The sequence below is a fragment of the Rattus rattus genome, chromosome 1 (genome assembly GCF_011064425.1).
Source record: "Rattus rattus isolate New Zealand chromosome 1, Rrattus_CSIRO_v1, whole genome shotgun sequence".
In the NCBI taxonomy this organism is placed as follows: domain Eukaryota; kingdom Metazoa; phylum Chordata; class Mammalia; order Rodentia; family Muridae; genus Rattus; species Rattus rattus.
The window spans coordinates 239,049,180-239,066,521 of record NC_046154.1 but is presented as its reverse complement, the minus strand read 5'-3'; the positions used below and the strand labels follow the sequence as shown (position 1 = coordinate 239,066,521).

Genomic DNA, 17,342 nt, shown 5'->3' with positions numbered 1-17,342 from the left:
TATTCACAACACCAAAACCTATAGGATGTCTCTGTGCTAACCTGGGCAGTTGGGAAGGTTCTGAAAATCTGACCCAGTTATAGAAGCATCAGAGTCAATTTCTGCCCACCTATTTTTTTTTTAACTTGTATTCAATAGTTACCAAACTGCTTACATTAGAAATCAGCACAGCACTTTTCATCTTTTCATCTTGGTATTTCACAGGTTGTCTACTGAACTTCCAGCTCAGTGAGACCATTTCTATATACAACTCCTTTTTCTAGCCCTGAGTGAGACCTTGTTGTCCAAAGACATTCCCCTACCACGGAAGTCATAGCTCTCTATGGCTCAGCCCTAGAAGGCCTGTCAGAGGATACTCAGTCCAAACCATGTACCTGAAGAAACCATTTCATGCAGTTACTCAAATTGTAACACAATACCAGAGGTGACTAATTAATTCATGGGTGAAATACATATTTTGCCTCAATTTTGAGTATCAAACAATGATTGTTTGGCCCTATTGCTTTGACCTATGATGAGCCTCAAACCACTAATCTCATGGAGGCTGACAACAAAAAGATCTCATGGTAGAGTGGTCTCACATTAACAGTACACCCACCCACGGACTAGAAAACCATTGACTACATCTTTTGGGTGCTAGCTGTCAGAACCAGGACTGAGAAATGGGGGGAAAGTGGACATGGTGCCCACAGAGATTTCAGACCCAGAGACCAGAATCTGGGTCAGATCTAACTTTTATTATTCAGTACAAAATTTATATACAATTTTTCAGCCAATAAGGCTGCAGTTACATAATCAAGGGCCAAGGGAGGCATTACACCCTCTGAACTCCTGAATCTAATTTGATTGCATGTGACTTGTAGGGGAGGGGGCTTGATCACCCAGCATGGATTTCCTGAAAACAGAGGAAGCTAACATTGCTCTAGGTCTGGGTCCTTTGTTCTGTCTCACCAGTTTGGAGGTAGCCTCTTTAGATCTAGGGCTGTGTATAGCCCAATCAATATTCCTCAAGTGGGCTCAGGAGTCCATGGCATCTGGCTCTGCATCCAGATCCCCCACATACACCACACCTCTTCAAAGTTTCCACCACCTCACAAAGTACCAAGCTGTGGCCCAAGAGTTTGCTACCCAGAGCTTTGCAGGACATTTCAGATCCAAACTATAGAAACTGTAAAACATGTTCTAACATTGGGGGTTTCTGACTCTGAAGTATAGAGCACTTGACTCCATTTGCATCTTTTCCTGAGCATTCTGATGATCTGGTCCTCCTGATGACATGGTCCTTTCCCTGCCACTCTGTTCCTTTCAGGAGCATCACTGTCTTCGCATTAAAATCCTGGGGGACTGCTACTACTGTGTGTCAGGACTGCCTGAGCCCCGCCAGGACCATGCTCATTGCTGTGTTGAAATGGGCCTCAGCATGATCAAAACTATCAGGTAAGTTGTAATGGCCTCCATGGTACTTGAGGCCTCAGTGTGTGTGAGTACATACATGGCTCCATTCATTCTTCACTGAAATTTTTGGAATGTGGTTAATGCCTTGCCTTATTTCACAAATATTGCATATCTGTTGTTTCTCCCATACAAGTTGGTCTTCTTGTCTAACAATCACACTTCACTTTTGGTCACTTGTTCAGAAACTCTGAATCACAAATGAGGACATCACAATGAGGACAAAAAGATAAACAAATTCTCTTCGGAGAGCGGAGCAGGAGACAGGCACATGCAATTTCAGTGCAGTACAGTAAGCTCTGTGAATAAAAACCAGGATTTGGGGGAGGTTAAAAGAAAGACCTGATGATTCATGGAGAAGATGCCCAGGGTGAAGGTATCTAAGATGTTGTGTGAAATATATTCCACATAGACATCAGCAGGATGATGAGGCTAGAGTGTATGAAGCTCTGAAAAGAACATAGGCATGTATGCAAATCAAGATGAGTTGCAACTAGTGAGGTCTGGTGTATAAAGAGCAGGGTTGACCTATCAATGGGTAAAAGCCAGAGCCCACAGGACACTGATCCAACTGCATCTGAATATCAGTTAGCACTGGCTTTTTGCATGTGATGTACTTTCAGCTTTTGTCAACACACTTGTCCAGTATTCTAATCAAAGGAGGAGTTTGAGGATTGGAAGATTCTAGAGTTAAATTGTATGGCCTTGTGACAAAAGTTTATCCCTGTCATAATTCGCACTGAGATTCCACCATGGTTACAGAACCTCTGAATAGTACATTCTTGAATAGTATTGGAAAGAGAGAGGCCTTGAAAAACCATTGCATTTAGGGAGATGGGGTTTTCAAGGTGCAATTAGAGTAGATGAAGCAAAGCCAGTAGAAACAGAGAGTTTGTCAAAATATAACACCAAACTTGATACTTCTCACTGGCATGTAAAAGATTGCATAGACAACTCTAGTTCCTCAAAGGAAAGGAACTAGAAATCCATATTCACACAAAATCTGGCATGAAATTTCCCTGTGAAACCAGTATTTAAAAAATACTTCGATAAGCTCCTGGTGACATGGGCACTATTTCCAAGAGTAAGTTAAGTGACAAAGATGACCAGCTTTTGTGTTTGTGGGCTGCAGGCCTTTCTGCTGGACTGTGTACAACAAGGATTAGGATATGTATCTGATGGAACCCATCTTCCACCAAAAAGCAGAAGACTCCAACTACACCAGGTGCAGCAGCACAAGGACATGGACAATCAGGACAGATGCAGAAGTCTTGGGTCTGGGTGACTTTAGACCAAACACTGGGATTCCTACCTTTTCTGGGCAATGTTAAATTCTCACTCTTTTACTTAAAAAGGAAGGAGTGTGAGGATCAGGTGTAAAGAAGTCTAGGAACTTTATCACTCCTTGATGCCATATCCAATATTATCCTATTATTTGGCCATACTCTCTAACCCTGTAGGAGTAGTTCACTGTCCTAGCTCCTAGGCAGACCAGCTCACTGGTAGAAGTAGATTCATAAAAATTCTATAGAAGGCTCCTATATACATCCAGGACTCCATGAAAGCTACCATATTATATGCCAGTAAGAAGAAAAGAAACTAGAAATTTAGAATTCTTCTAAATCTCTTCAATATCTTTCCATCAGCAGAGACCACATGTCCATCCTAGCAGTAACCTTCAGTGAGGGCCATGCCATTTATCACACGGTAAGAAAATTGTAAGAAGGTCTGGAAGATGGCTCAGCGGTTATGAGTACAAACAATACTTGTAGAGGATCCAAGTTCAGTTCTCATACCACTCCCCTTGGGCTGCTCACAATCACCTGTAGCTTCTGCTCCAGAGGATCAAACCACCTCTTCTGACCTTTACAGGCACTCACACTTATGTGCACACACCCCAGCACACACAACCACATATACATGCATGTACATGCAAACACACATATGAACACATACATGGACACAGGCATACACACACACACACACACACATGAATATACACACATATGCATAACTAAAAATAAAGCCTTTTCCATCTAATAAAATTATACAATTGCCACTTGCTTTTCATGTCATCTGACCTACCCCAACCCTGCCAGTCTTTGACTATCAAGTCAAAAATGTAACAGTTCTCATGATCAAATTTTTTAAATTTTTTAATATTCCCATAATTTTAAGAAGAAGAATCAATGGGTCATGAGGTAAAATAGGAGCAAATAGTGTTTGCTGTGATTTTTGTGACAGAAACTGGAGTCTTCATGGGCAGAGAGATTGCCAATGCCAATTCCATTTTTCTCCATCTTCTGTAGCATGAACGTTCTCTCCATTACAGACTAGACAAATGAGCTATAGGCTCAAACCTGAAGTTTCCTTTAGGTCAAACTGTGGTGAGTTAACTGTTCGTTTGGACACTTGAGACTCTTGGCCTTTAAACAAGGATCCATTTTTACACTTTAATGGGTCTTAAGGGGCAATGAGACAGATATCCAGAGATCTCCACAATTAAGCAGCTATGTAGTGCTTTTCCTGTCAGCCAGTCAGTAATTATGTAAGCAAATGTTTATTAAGCTTTTCCATGAGTGAGACTTGTGCAAAGCCCTAGAAACCCAGTTGTGAGACCAGACCAGACCTCACTGACGTCTCTATCAGCACTGAAAGTCTGTGACTTATACCTATACAAACCTCACACTCAAATAATAAAACATACTGTCAACATTCCATAAGAACTTCTATCTTGGTCTTATGAAGACATGCTGCAATGAGAGCATCATGAAAAAATGGAGCATGCTCGATTTACTCTCATGTCTCTTTCTGCAAAGAACTTTGTCCCTGACCCTTTTAATGGCCAATTTAAGGCCACTCTGGAGCTTTGGATTTGCACAGTGTGAGGTAAAACTAGATAAGTTGAAATGACTCAAGGGTGTTCTCTTCCATTCTTTTTATTAAGTATCACTTTTACTTCCTGAGGATAAGACACATTGCATATTTTTTTAACTACATGACTCAGAGCCTATTAATACCCAAAGAACTCCTTGATTATAATGTAGGAGACTTGAGGTCCAGCATTAATTCTTCAGTTAACAAGAAATCATGGCACAGAGGAATGAAAAGAAGCACTGGATTTCAGCAAGCTGTGGTTGTAATTGACTCAGGCTTCTAGAATCCCCACTCCTTCTGCCAAGTATTTTCACTCTGGGAGATAGATGCTGAAAATACACTTCTGTGCATATAAAAGAGAATCCAAGTTACTAGCTTTATCAAGAAGTGATTACTGTTTACCAATTTATCATTTGCATATGATGCATTTGTTTTATTCTACCTCAAAGCACTTATTCCAACAGAAATGTGTGTGTGTGCCTATGTGTGTGTGATCCAACTAGAAAATGTATATGTGTATGTATGTTTGTATGTGTATGAACTTCACATAAACGTGATTTATGCACACACACACATACATACACAGATTGACTAATGATCCCTAAAAAGGGAGAGCTGTGAAATTTAACAACATAGATAAGTCTGGAAGGCATTAGATTAGGTGAAATAAGTCAAGGATCAAAAGACTAATGATGCAGGGTTTCATAAATGTTATCTCTGAGAAAGCTGATCTCCCAGGAGCAGAGATTAGAACAACAGTTGGAAAGTTATAGTTCAAGGGTGGAAATTTTCAATTTTAAGAATAACCCTAAGAGACCTTGCACACCCATTGTGACTGTGGTCAATTACATATTGTATCTTGAAAAATGCTTATAAAAATGAAACCCACATAAGGTAAAATACGCAATTAGCTAGTTTTTACCATTCCATGGTATATACATAATCCAAAGCACTGTTGCAAAACAGTTAAGTACATAAAATGGTGTCTGTTAATGAAAACAAGTAATAAAATATAGTAAATCTGACTTTAAACATTCACAGGCAAGGGCCAAGACTATCAAAGTAATTGAGAGAGAACTGGCTAGATATTGCAGTGTCTAAAGGAATACCTTGCAAACCTGGTGAATTGAGTTCAATTCCTGGGAGCTGCAACTCCATAAAGCTATAATCTGACCTCCTGATAGGTGCAATGCCACAAATGTGCCACACTTGCACATATCTTACAAACACACACAACAACAACAACTGCAGTAAAATACTCAGAGCCAGAGAGCTCCATTGTTCCAGTTCCCCTAACTCTTTGCACTCTTATTAGTGACCACTGAAGACAGAACTGTGGTTTTGTAACCTTGATCCAAACCACACTGGTCTTTGTTTGCTCCATCTACCAAGCTAAGGTAGGAGTGGCTGTCACCCTATGATCAAAGGTGTCTCCAGAAGGTGATGAGAAACATATAACACATGACTAGAAGTGGCTGCTTGAGTTCTAGGTATCCCCAGACCGCATCCCTGATGCAGGATTGTTTGGAAGAAATAGCATTCAGAAGCATTCCTTCTTCTGGAACATTCTCCCAAAGATGAGTTTCCCAATTTGGTACATATATCACCCCTTTAACTCAATTTGACCCTGACCAAGCAGTGCATGGCCCAATTTTGTCCCTAAATGCACAGTTTAGAAAGAAATTGATTCTGAATTTTTATTGGCAGGGAATATTCAGGTTTTGTTTATACTACACATGTAATCAGAATGTGTTACTATAAATTTCTTCTGTTGGAAAAAAAAACAGAAAAAGAATTTCATCTGCTTTACAGAGGTAGCTACATAGTAGGCCTTTTAACAAACAAATAAAAGAATCAAATTTTTTCCTTTGGAGACAGAGGTATGAAGAATAAGCCATTATAACAATCAAGAATGGTAAAAGTTTTTGTGGGTCCTTATGCCCCCTCCCAATGGGTGCCTCAATCCTTCCTCCAGCTCTTCCAAAAGGCTTCCCAAGTTCTATCTCGTTTGGCTGTGGGTCTCTGTATCTGCTTCATTCAGCTGCGAGGTAGAGCAAGCAAAACAGAGTATCATTAATAGTGGCAGAGATTGGCTCTCGCCCATAGGAGGGATCTCAAGTGGGGCCAGTCACTGGTTGGCCATTCCCTCAGTCTCTCTTTTTCCCTGTACTTCTTGTAGGCAGGAAAAATTTTGGGTTGGCGGTTTTGTGGGTGGGTTGGTTCCCTTATCTCTCTACTGGAAGTCCTGGCTGGCTACAGGATGTAGCCACATCAGACTCCATATACCCCACTGCTAGGAGTCTCAGCTAGAGTCACCCTCATAGACTCCCTGGAGCCTGCCCAATCTCAGGTCTCTGGTACAAGAAAACCAACAGAGTTAACTACCTGGACCCTTGGGAGCTCCCAAAGACTGAACCAAAAAGCATACAAGGGTTATAAATTCACACTCACACACACACACACACACACACACACACACACACACACACACACACACACACACCTATGTAGCAGATATGAGATATGCAGCTTGGTCTTCATGTGGGTCCCCTAACAAGTAAAGCGGAGGCTTACCTGATTGTTGCCTGCCTCTGGAACTTATTCTACTAACTGGTCTGACTTGTCTGGCCTCAATGGGGGAGGATGTGATTGTAGTAAGTTGAGGTGCCTGGCTGGGTTGGTACCCAGTGGGAACCTCTCCCTCCTCAGAGTTGAAAGGGAGGGGAAGAGGAAATATGGAGGGAATAAGGGGATGTGTCAGGAGGTAAAGTGAATAAATAAATTAATGGAAAAGAAATGGTAAAAGTTGTAGGTGTGCATGTATGTGTATGCACATATATGAGTATGTCTGTGTATGTATATAGACACATGCACACATGTGATGTGCTTACATGTGAAGCTGTATATGTATATTTGTAAGCTTTGATTTTATTTACACACACACACACACACACACACACACACACACACACACGTGAATGTGTGCCAACAATGAAGAGGGCCTTGTTGGTCACTAGTATTCTAAACTCGAAAATGGGATTAGTACAAGAAACACTCAGACATATGCTACAGACAATATTAAATCCCAGGCAATGTAGGAAAATGACAGAGTCCAAAATAGATATCAAAAGTTCACTATGGATAGGAATAACTTTCTCTGGAGTTGACTCTGGCTGAAGGAAATGGTTTAGAGATACTTTTCTACCAAATTAGGAGAAAGAACAAAGCATAAGGAAATTATTTTAAAATAAATAGGAGAGAGTGGTAAGACTGGGAATTGGCATCTCAGGTGTCAACTCAGGCATAATGCTTAGATATCATGATGACATTATATTTATGTTTTAATTGACATTATTCTGAAGATTTTGGTCAGGATCCCACTGCATTAGAGGAACATTTGTTACTAGATGTGATTGTGGTGCATGTTCCTTGAACTAGATGTGAATTATAAGGCACATGTCACATAAAGTGGATAGCTCTTCATTGGCAACAGCAGACCCCATCTTTTCCCATCTCTGCCTCTTACTAAAAGTGTGACAGATGACTTTACTAAAGAGATCACTGGATTCCAACTGGAGTGTTCCTTTAAAAACCCAAATAGGTAAATAGGTAACATGCATGTCATCATAACAGAAAGAGCTTTACCATTTAATCTATTTTAAATTATATATGTGGGTGTTATGCACCTTTGAATAGAAGAAATAGTCTGGTGCCCAGTAGCTGGAGTTACAAGCAATCATACATGGTTGCTGGTAACTAATTTTGACTCTTCGGTAAGAGCAGTATGCATTCTTACCTTCTGAGCCATATATCCATATATCCAGCATCATAGAAATATTTCTAATAGACTCTCACAGGTGGGCCTGAGATCCAGTGGTTTGAAATTTACTTCAACACACTATCAGAATCCATTCCTTTATTTTGCCTTCTATCCAATGATTTTCTTGGATGTAGGCACTGAGGAAACGTTTTTGTGTATATTAACTCCTTTTGTCTTCATTAAAAAAAATCTGGGAATTAAGTGGGATGGGCAGGCAAAATACTGAAGCATTCTACATGGCTACAGCATACACTGGACAGAGTGGTCAGAGCAATTGTCGGAATCAGCGTCATCCCACAGACAGCTAGTGCTGCTGAATGACCCCATGCCAACTCATGGGCAACTTGAAAATAAGTTCCACTCAGCCAGTGAGGCAAACAAGACTCACAGAAGTCATAAAGCTAAGAGTCACATGACTAGTCAGTGGCAGCACAATACTATCAATCTGGAGCCATTCATAACCATTACCAATATGCTATCTGCATCTCAGCCCTGTATTCAATTGATCCTGGTGCTCAGAGTCTGCCATCAATACGTAAAATATCAATGAATAGTTTAGGAGACCTCATATCTATACCTGGGAGAAAAGGAATAGCAGAACTAATGTTAATGGAAAAACTCAGTAAATGTCCAAGAATAACATGAGAATAAGCCCTAATCAAAATAACGTCATAGCAAACACATTTTTAGAAACAAGCTGGGAGGTAGTTAATTAGGGGCCAGGGATGGAATATAACTTTCTTTATAATGAATCATTCCATACCATCTCATTCACATCTTTTAATAAAATTAATTAAAATGGGCTTCAATAATAGTTTCTATTACATAGATTGAAAAGTGGCCCCGGGTGGCTCCTTCTGACATACCCTGGGTCTATTCTGGGGATCTTATTAGCTGAGAAGATGCCAGAGTTGACACTGGACTCCTCTCACCTCAATGCTTTTATTAACAACCTATAAAGAGTGTCCTTGATGAATCCTAATGAAATTTGCAGAGCAGAGTCTTTTCAGTGCAATTGCTAAAAAGCCGCACAAATGACTCCAGAATGCCAAGTAGGAACAGCCTTTTTCCAGCAGTTATTTAGAGCAAAGGTCCTAATCCTTGTGGTAGGGTTGCTTTGCCAAGCAGTACGGTAGGACACAGACTATAAAGCAGGAATCATCATGTTACTTGTTACTTAAGCAAGAATTCTGAAACCTGCCTCTCCACGCCCTTTCCTTTCTCTTTCTTTCTGCTTCTCCTTTCTTCCTCCCCTTTCTGCTTCCACACCTTCCCCCTCCTCTGAAGTGCTCTTTCTCTTCTCTACATCCCTGTGTCTCTGTGTCTATCCCTGTGTCTCTGTTTTTCTCACACACACATGCACAGCTGTGTGTATCTCTCCATCCTCCTAAAGTCCCTTCCTCATCCTCTTCAAAAACATCACAGAATACAACTACATTGTTGCCTTTCTCATTGTTTTGATGAAGTACCTGACAGAATGCTACTGAAGAGAAGAAGGGTGTGTTTGGCAGTCCATCCCTCCTGGAAAAGCCCGGTGCTAAGGGGTGCTACGAGCATGGGCTGCTCATTCTATCTGGGCAGATCAAGAGAGATGCATTCTGGTACTTATCTAGCTTTTTTCTTGTTATTCAGCTTGGGGTCCTAGCACTTGGGATGATGCCATCCACATTCAGGACATATTCCCACAGTTAACCCTCACTGAAAATGCCCCAAGAGTGAAACTCATTAATTCCCTGGGATAGGGGTTACTTAGTTTAATCAAAGTAAGATTGACATTATCCATCTAAATAGCAAGTATAAACCTGCACTCCTGTTTTGTTTATTTATCTATTTTTTTATTTATTTTTGCACTCCAGATTTTATTCCCCTCCCAGTCCACCCTCTGACTACTCCACATCCCATAGCTTCTCTCCACCCCCCTTTCTCCACTAAGTTGTCCCCGCCCCACTCACCCCACAAGACCTCTAAACTCCCAGGGGCCTCCAGTCTCTTGAGGGTTAGGTGCATCTTCTCTGACTGAACCCAGACCCAGGAGTCCTCTGCTGTACATGTATTGGGAGACTCATGTCAGCTGGTGTATGCTGCCTGGTTGGTGATCCAGTGTCTGAGAGATCACAGGGGTCCAGGTTAATTGAGACTGCTGGTCCTCCTACAGGGTTGCCCTCCTCCTCAGCTTCCTCCAGCTTTTCCCTAATTCAACCAGAGGGACCAGCAGCTTCTGTTCATTGGTTGGGTGCAATATCTGCATCTGACTCTTTCAGCTACTTGTTGGGTCTTTTGGAGAGCAGTTGTGGTAGGTCCCTTTTGTGAGTGCCCCAATAACTTCAGTAATGGTGTCAGGTCTTGGGGCCTCCCCTTGAGCCTAATCCCATTTGGGGCCTGTTACTGGACCTTCTTTTCCTCAGGCTCTTCTCCCTTTCCCTCTGTGCATTTCTTTCTGACAGGAAGAATTATGCCTCAGAGTTTCGACTGTGGGATAGCAAACCCATCCATTACGTGTAGGGCATTTCATCTAGGGTCCTGAGAGTCCTGAGAGTCTCTCACCTCCCAGGTCTCTGGTACATTCTGAAGGGTCCTCCCAACCTCCTTCCACCCAAGATCGACTTTTTCCATTCTTTCTGCTAGCCCTCGGGACTTCAGTCCTTTTCTCTCACCCAATACCAGGTCACGTTCCCTCCCTCCCCACTTATGGTTGCTTTCTTCTCCCTCCAAGTGGGACTGAGGTGTCCTTACTTGGACCCTTCAGCCTGTTTTGTTTTGTGTTTGTTTTTTGTTTTGTTTTGTTTTTTTGTTTTTTGTTTTTTTGCTAATATCCACTTATTAGTGAGAACACCCCATGCACATCCTTTTGGTTTAGTTCTATACCCCATGTTTGTTTTTTATTGATGGTTAGCTTCTGGTTTAGTTCTTGCACTCCTGTTAAATTCAATTATCTGAGCGCTGTTCAGCTCCTGTCTAGTACTTAGCATCAACAATGCTAATGTGGAGGGACTGTCCATCTGCAGGCCTTACACTCTATAACCTTCACACCTTACTTCAGTTAACAGAGAAGCTATGTGAGAAAGTCTTTTTCAGTTTCTTGGTGAAACCAGAGCTCTGATAGGCTAAAACCAAGCACATGACCTCCAAACAAATGACACAGAGCTTGCCAGTGGCAGAACCCAGGATATGAGCAAAAAGGCAGGAAAGTTGTTAGAACAATTCTGTTATTCCTGCAGAATAGAGACTTGGGAAGCCACTAGACACCATAGATTACATTGGTGGCACATGGCACTGGGCGATGCTGTGACTCTGCACAAGTATACATAGAATAACAGACAGAAATACATTTAGGGCAATTGGTTTCTTTTACAGAGACTATAGGTCTCTGAACCAACAGAAGCAAGCAGAGCAGAGAGCTGCAAGGAGATAGGGTCTGTAATGCCCACTCCAAGCTTCAAGGAGTTTGCAGTGATCACAGCTTATCACACAGAGGCGAATGATTGACCCTCCGAGTCCTGACAGTTACACAGTAATAGGTTGGGCTAACGCCTGTTTATTTATAGAAACAAGTCCTTAAACTTGCAGAAATGTAATGGGCCAGTTGACATCAAGTTGGAAGTTTCAAATCAGACATGAGAAGGACATTTACACCACAGTAATTGGAAAAACTTTATAATTCATAGCCTGTTCCCCACAGTTGATTGTGAGACATTTTTCAGCATGACACTGACTCTGACCTTCAAATTCAGAGTTCTAATGAAATGTGAGGGAGGCTGCAGCAGGTGTCACAGACAGACCCAGTCACATATTAAGAAATTCTTATCCACAATCAGAGCCTTGTTTCATCTCTGACCTCTACACAGAAAAATATAGACAGTTTGTGCGTGTGTGTGAGTGTGTGTGTGTGTGTGTGTGTGTGTGTGTGTGTCCAGCTTAGTGGATAAATGTAAGTTAGAATAAAGAATGCATTTGTTCATGGATCTTTGATCTGTGCTCACTCTGTCAGAGTCAGAATTGTCAAATGTCTAAGGCATTTTAAAAACCAACAAAAGGGCAAGCTGAAGGTTTAAACCAGATCACTTTACCAGTTTAGATATGCAGCACTGGGGAACCTTCCCATTCTTATTAAACAGGCAACTATCTTTGTGGGATGTGTCCTGACTCTTGTATGTGAAACATACATGGATCTGCAGTGTCTAATGGGAGACTTAGATTATGGTTCCGGGACAGAAATGTGTAAGTGACTCCATTCTCCCTAATTTTTTAAAGCTACACCTCTCATAGGGCTGTAAGTTATTTTTTGTCCGAGTTTTATTACAGTCATTTTCATTGCTATAAAAAGTATTAAGAAATTTGTAAGGCAAATAACAATTGAAGTCATTTATTATAAAATATAATTTATAATATGATTTTCAAAATGGGTTTTATTATTTAATTTAAAAACACACCAGAGCATATTGAATGTCCTCTTGAGCACATGGTGAAAACCAAACCCCGATTATGATTGTACCTGAAGATGAGGCTTCTAGAAGCTCGATAGATTAAAGGAGATTGATCCTGATGGACAAGTGCCCTTATAAGAATGCATACTAGAAAGCTGTTGGTCCAGTCTCACCACCTTATCAACACACAGCAAGGAACCGCCATCTGTAAAACAGGAGACCTTCCCCTGCAAAACAGGCTCCCCCAACCTGCAGCTCTGATGGTAGAACTGTTGGAATAAATCTCTTACTACAGCTCCTGACTGAATCATCGTGTTATAGCGTCATGAGCTGACTAATACATACATGAAATCATAAAAAATAATATGATTTTATCTTGCATTATTACCCGATATATCTTCGAAAGTATAATGCTACAAAACTTTCCAAGTTTGCTTATAAAAGCCATGTTCTCAACTCAGAAAGTTTTAGAGCTTTAAATGGAGATATTGAGATAGCAGGCTACCCTATAAAGCCAATATGACCCACACACCTATGGTGAATGATTCCTACTGTAGCAATTACAGGGAGTGCAGACATTTTGAAAAGGGAAGAATATTACTACTAAGAGGCATAAGGAAAGAAATAGTAATCCCTATCAATACCATGTCTTCCCACATGCATTGAGATAGTGCTCTTTCTGGATAAAAATTAAGTATCCTGAATACCCTATTTTCTTGAGACATTTTTGTTGTTGTAAAAATATAAAAAATAAAAATGGTATTGGTCTTTTACCATGCTTGAAGAGGGAGAGAGAGGGAGAAGCCGTGGCAGAGAGAACATGGAGGCTGACATAAAGATTCCGCTCTGTGTATTTACAGGTTGTTATTAATGTTCTCAAGGGATGGATGGTACCAGGCTTTGTATGTTCAAGTGGACAATTATATCTTATCAATTGGATCTAAGATTATTGTGTTGTACGTTTTTTTTAATCTTTATTAGCTTGAGTATTTCTTATTTACATTTCAATTGTTATTCCCCTTCCCGGTTTCCAGGCCAACATCCCCCTAACCCCTCCCCCTCCCCTTTTATTTAGGCTTCCCCTCCCCATCCTCCCCTCATTACCACCCTCCCTCCAACAGTCATGTTTACTGGAGGTTCAGTCTTGGCAGGACCAAGGGCTTCCCCTTCCACTGGTGATCTTACTAGGATATTCATTGCTACCTATGAGGTTGGAGCCCAGGGTCAGTCCATGTATAGTCTTTGGGTAGTGGCTTAGTCCCTGGAAGCTCTGGTTGGTTGGCATTGTTGTTCATATGGGGTCTCAAGCCCCTTCAAGCTCTTCCAGTCCATTCCTTCAGTATGTTCTTTTATGTGAGGGTTTGAGTGTAGGAAAGTGTGTGGTGGCAAGAGAAACTGGGCCGCCGCGGCGAATTTGGGATATGTTTCTGCCCAGATATCTAGCAGATATCTTGGGGCACTGCAGTGCTGGACGAAGCAGGGTAAAAGACCCAATACCATTTTTATTTTTATATTTTTACAACAACACATTTTTACAAAGGAAGACAAATTTCAGTATACAATCCCCCACCTCGACTAAGCCTCTCACAGTGTTTACAAGATGAGAGAGTGTCACACATCTTCAAGAACAGGGAAAGAAATGAATGGATCACTGCTCTCATTTTGTCCTCCCTCAACCATCTGGTTTCAAAGAAAAGGTCAATGTGAGACCTTCCCCATTGCCTTGCCTATCCCAGAAGCAGGGATAGGTGGGAGCTAAAGGAAGCAACACAGAGATAAAGTGCGCAGGCTTTACTCGGCTTAGGAGGCAGCATCATGAGTGTCTGAGTCCCATCAGTCAGGAGACCTGCAGGACCTTGAGTGATCCTTCACTCCTTTCGGCTCTGGCTTCCTTAGCTGCAAAAAGAATGCACCATCCAAAAGCAAATGCCACGAATACACAAAATGACTTGTTTTCTTGGGTTACAACCAGTGGTTGCAGATGTCTTTGACACTTGAAAGAAAGAATGGATGAGCTCCATGTGTAGTACAGGAGTAGCTATGAAGATATAATGAATAGTAAAAGGTATGTCTAATATTGCCAGAGCTTCCATTTTCTCATTGGTAAAAGGGAAATTTATAACACAAGTATCAACTTTTCTGCATCACTGTGGTTGTTAAAGTGAAATCCTAAATGAGACCCAAATTACAATGTCTATGCCAGGATGAGATAGGATGGCCTCTAAGCCTTTACAGAGACAGAAAAATGCCCATTTTATAAGGCAATGCTGTTGTCAAATAGAGACCAAAGAATGGCTCAGGCATTGTCCAGCTGGCTCCATGGCTACCGTGATGAGAGCCTCTAAGCCTCACTGGAACTCCTAAAAGCACCTCAGGAAACAGCAGCTCTGCCCAAAGCCATCTTTCATAAGCCCCATTGGACCTGGGGGTTTATTTGGTAGAAGACGCATTGTCTGCGCGTTAGCCTGGGCTTGCTCAGAATCTAGCAGTTGGGGTACCTCTTTTCACACTTGGAAAGAAACCAGGCAAAGCAGTAGAATGGAGTTCTGTAACCAGACTTGCAGACATGATGTGAAGTTCAACCTTGCACAGTATACCCCTTATGACTCCTTTTCATCATTTATAGAGTGCTGGTAATGGCACAAAGTCACTGTAAAGATTCCACAAAGTCCTCAGCAAATGTAGCTCACCTCCATAAAGAGCTCCCTTCCATCCCTTCCTCTCCTCTGGTGCCTGGAGTGCAGCTAGATAGTCAGATCTTACCTTGAAGTGTATCCCTGTCCAGCTATCTAGGTTGCTTGAAAGCTCTTCTCATGTAAGTAAAGAGAATCACTTTAGCAGGAAGAGGTAACTAGAGTCACGAGTCCACAGCTTTGTATTTATCTGATTAAAAATATTTAATTAAAAGCTGTTAGCATTTAGAGAAATTAGTAATAGCTAATATTGAGTGTTCAGCATGACTTTGGCTCAGCATTTCCTTACATGGTCTTATGAACGATCTCTACAGCCCTATAGAGGTCTCATCCCCCTTGCCTTTACATCTATGAAAACAAACTCAGAGATTAGTGGCACCGTCCTAAGACCCAGAGTTACCAAGTGGAAGCCCCTGACTTCAGCTTCAGTGTACGTTCTGTGCATCTCAGCAGGACTAAGCAAGGACATGTGCTCATGGAAGTTCAATGTCTATCCCAAACCCAAGGAGCTAATGTTCTTCACTCCAGTGAAACAAGGGATGCTTTGTCCAAGTTAGACCCCTCATGTAACCATCCATTCAACAGAGAGAGAGCGTGGTTTACAACTCAATGACTATCACACCATTCTTGTCAGGCCTCCAGCAACTTCTATAGAATGATTAATCTCTTTTCTAAGAAGAATCATTTGAAGTGCTTAAATTGTCAAATTCTAAGGCTTTATCTGTTTTCATAAAACTGTACCACTTCCTCTTAATAGTTCTCTCACAAGAAATGCCCTAAGAAATCTACTTATTGATTGTTGGGTTATTTGTCCACAGAGCTGTCAAACAATAATAATAGCCCTTATTATTAAGAGGATTTTTATTTAAAATACATCTTAAATGGAAGCTTACGGTGAGGAATAGAGTCTGTCATGTTCAGTCGTAAGGGAGCAGGTTTGGAGGCCAACACCCTCTCCCAAATAGCCAGGCCTAAGACACTTCAGCAGCTTCTCTGGGCTCTTAGAGTCCTCTTGAGACTGCACAGCATTGTGAAGCAGGAAGGGTAGTGAGCTGTGTCCATAACACAATAAGTACTTTGGAACACACGTGATTTTTATATAGTAAGTGCTGTACTAACAAAACATGAATAGCTCCTGCCTTCAGAAGCCTCAAGTTGATGGAGAAGAGATAGGATGTTGATGATATAGGAGAGCTGTGATCTGTGATCATTGTCCTTTCATTATGACTGACTGAATACAGAACAACTTATCTGGGGATCCTCTATGGAAGAGCTAAGCAAGTGCTGCCCATAACTTCAGGGTCAACTCTGACAAGATGCACAGACCTCCATCAAGAGCTGGTCTTGATATGCTGTATTGATGGTTTTTTATAAAGAGGATCCGTGCTATGCACTATCCATTACATAGTTTTATTCTTAGCTTTTACTTAAATCAAATCCCAAACAAAATAGAGGCAATGAGCTGAGGAGATATTAAGTGTCCTTATGACTTTCATCTTGTAGAAGAAAATGAAAAATCTCTCTCTCATTAAGACACTCCAGTGCCTTCCTGTGTAGTGTTAATTACCTAATGACATTAGCACAGCATGCTGTATAATACTCCTTCATATTCATTAGTAAATCACTTTAACATCTGTCTTCCCCTTTGAGACTTGCAGCAACACAAGCATGCCTCATTTTACAATCACTGAACCTCTAGGTCAGCCTAGGCTACCTGCCCAGGGGGTCACACCAGGCAGTGTACTTTCTTACAAGGAGTCTCTGGGGTACCAGCTTAGTGCTTATTGACTCTGGCTACAGGAAAACCCAGTTACTTTCCTAGTTGCTGGGTCTTCATCTGCAACCAGAAACCAAGTATTCTAGACACACATGTTCTCTATCTATCTATCTATCTATCTATCTATCTATCTATCCCACTTAATCTTAAGAATCATGCTATTATTCTCTGTTATCTAAGATAACTCTATTATCTTAGAGTTTCAGATAAAAGGAGTAAAAACCAATCAAATAAGTTCCCAAGGGAATGCAGCCAGTGATCAGCAGAGTAAGACACAAACTCGATACTGGTGTTAAGAG

At 41.3% G+C, this 17,342-nt stretch overlaps 1 protein-coding gene across 3 annotated transcripts in view; it reads left to right on the top strand.

The window, feature by feature from the left end:
• Adcy8 (adenylate cyclase 8) overlaps window positions 1-17,342 on the top strand; it is a 212,190-nt gene that overhangs the window by 104,375 nt on the left and 90,473 nt on the right. For all 3 annotated transcript variants that reach the window (XM_032916091.1, XM_032916083.1, XM_032916099.1), the window contains exon 5: window positions 1,310-1,437. In XM_032916091.1, coding sequence (XP_032771982.1) covers window positions 1,310-1,437 — 128 coding nt within the window. The remainder of the gene's footprint in view (window positions 1-1,309; window positions 1,438-17,342) is intronic.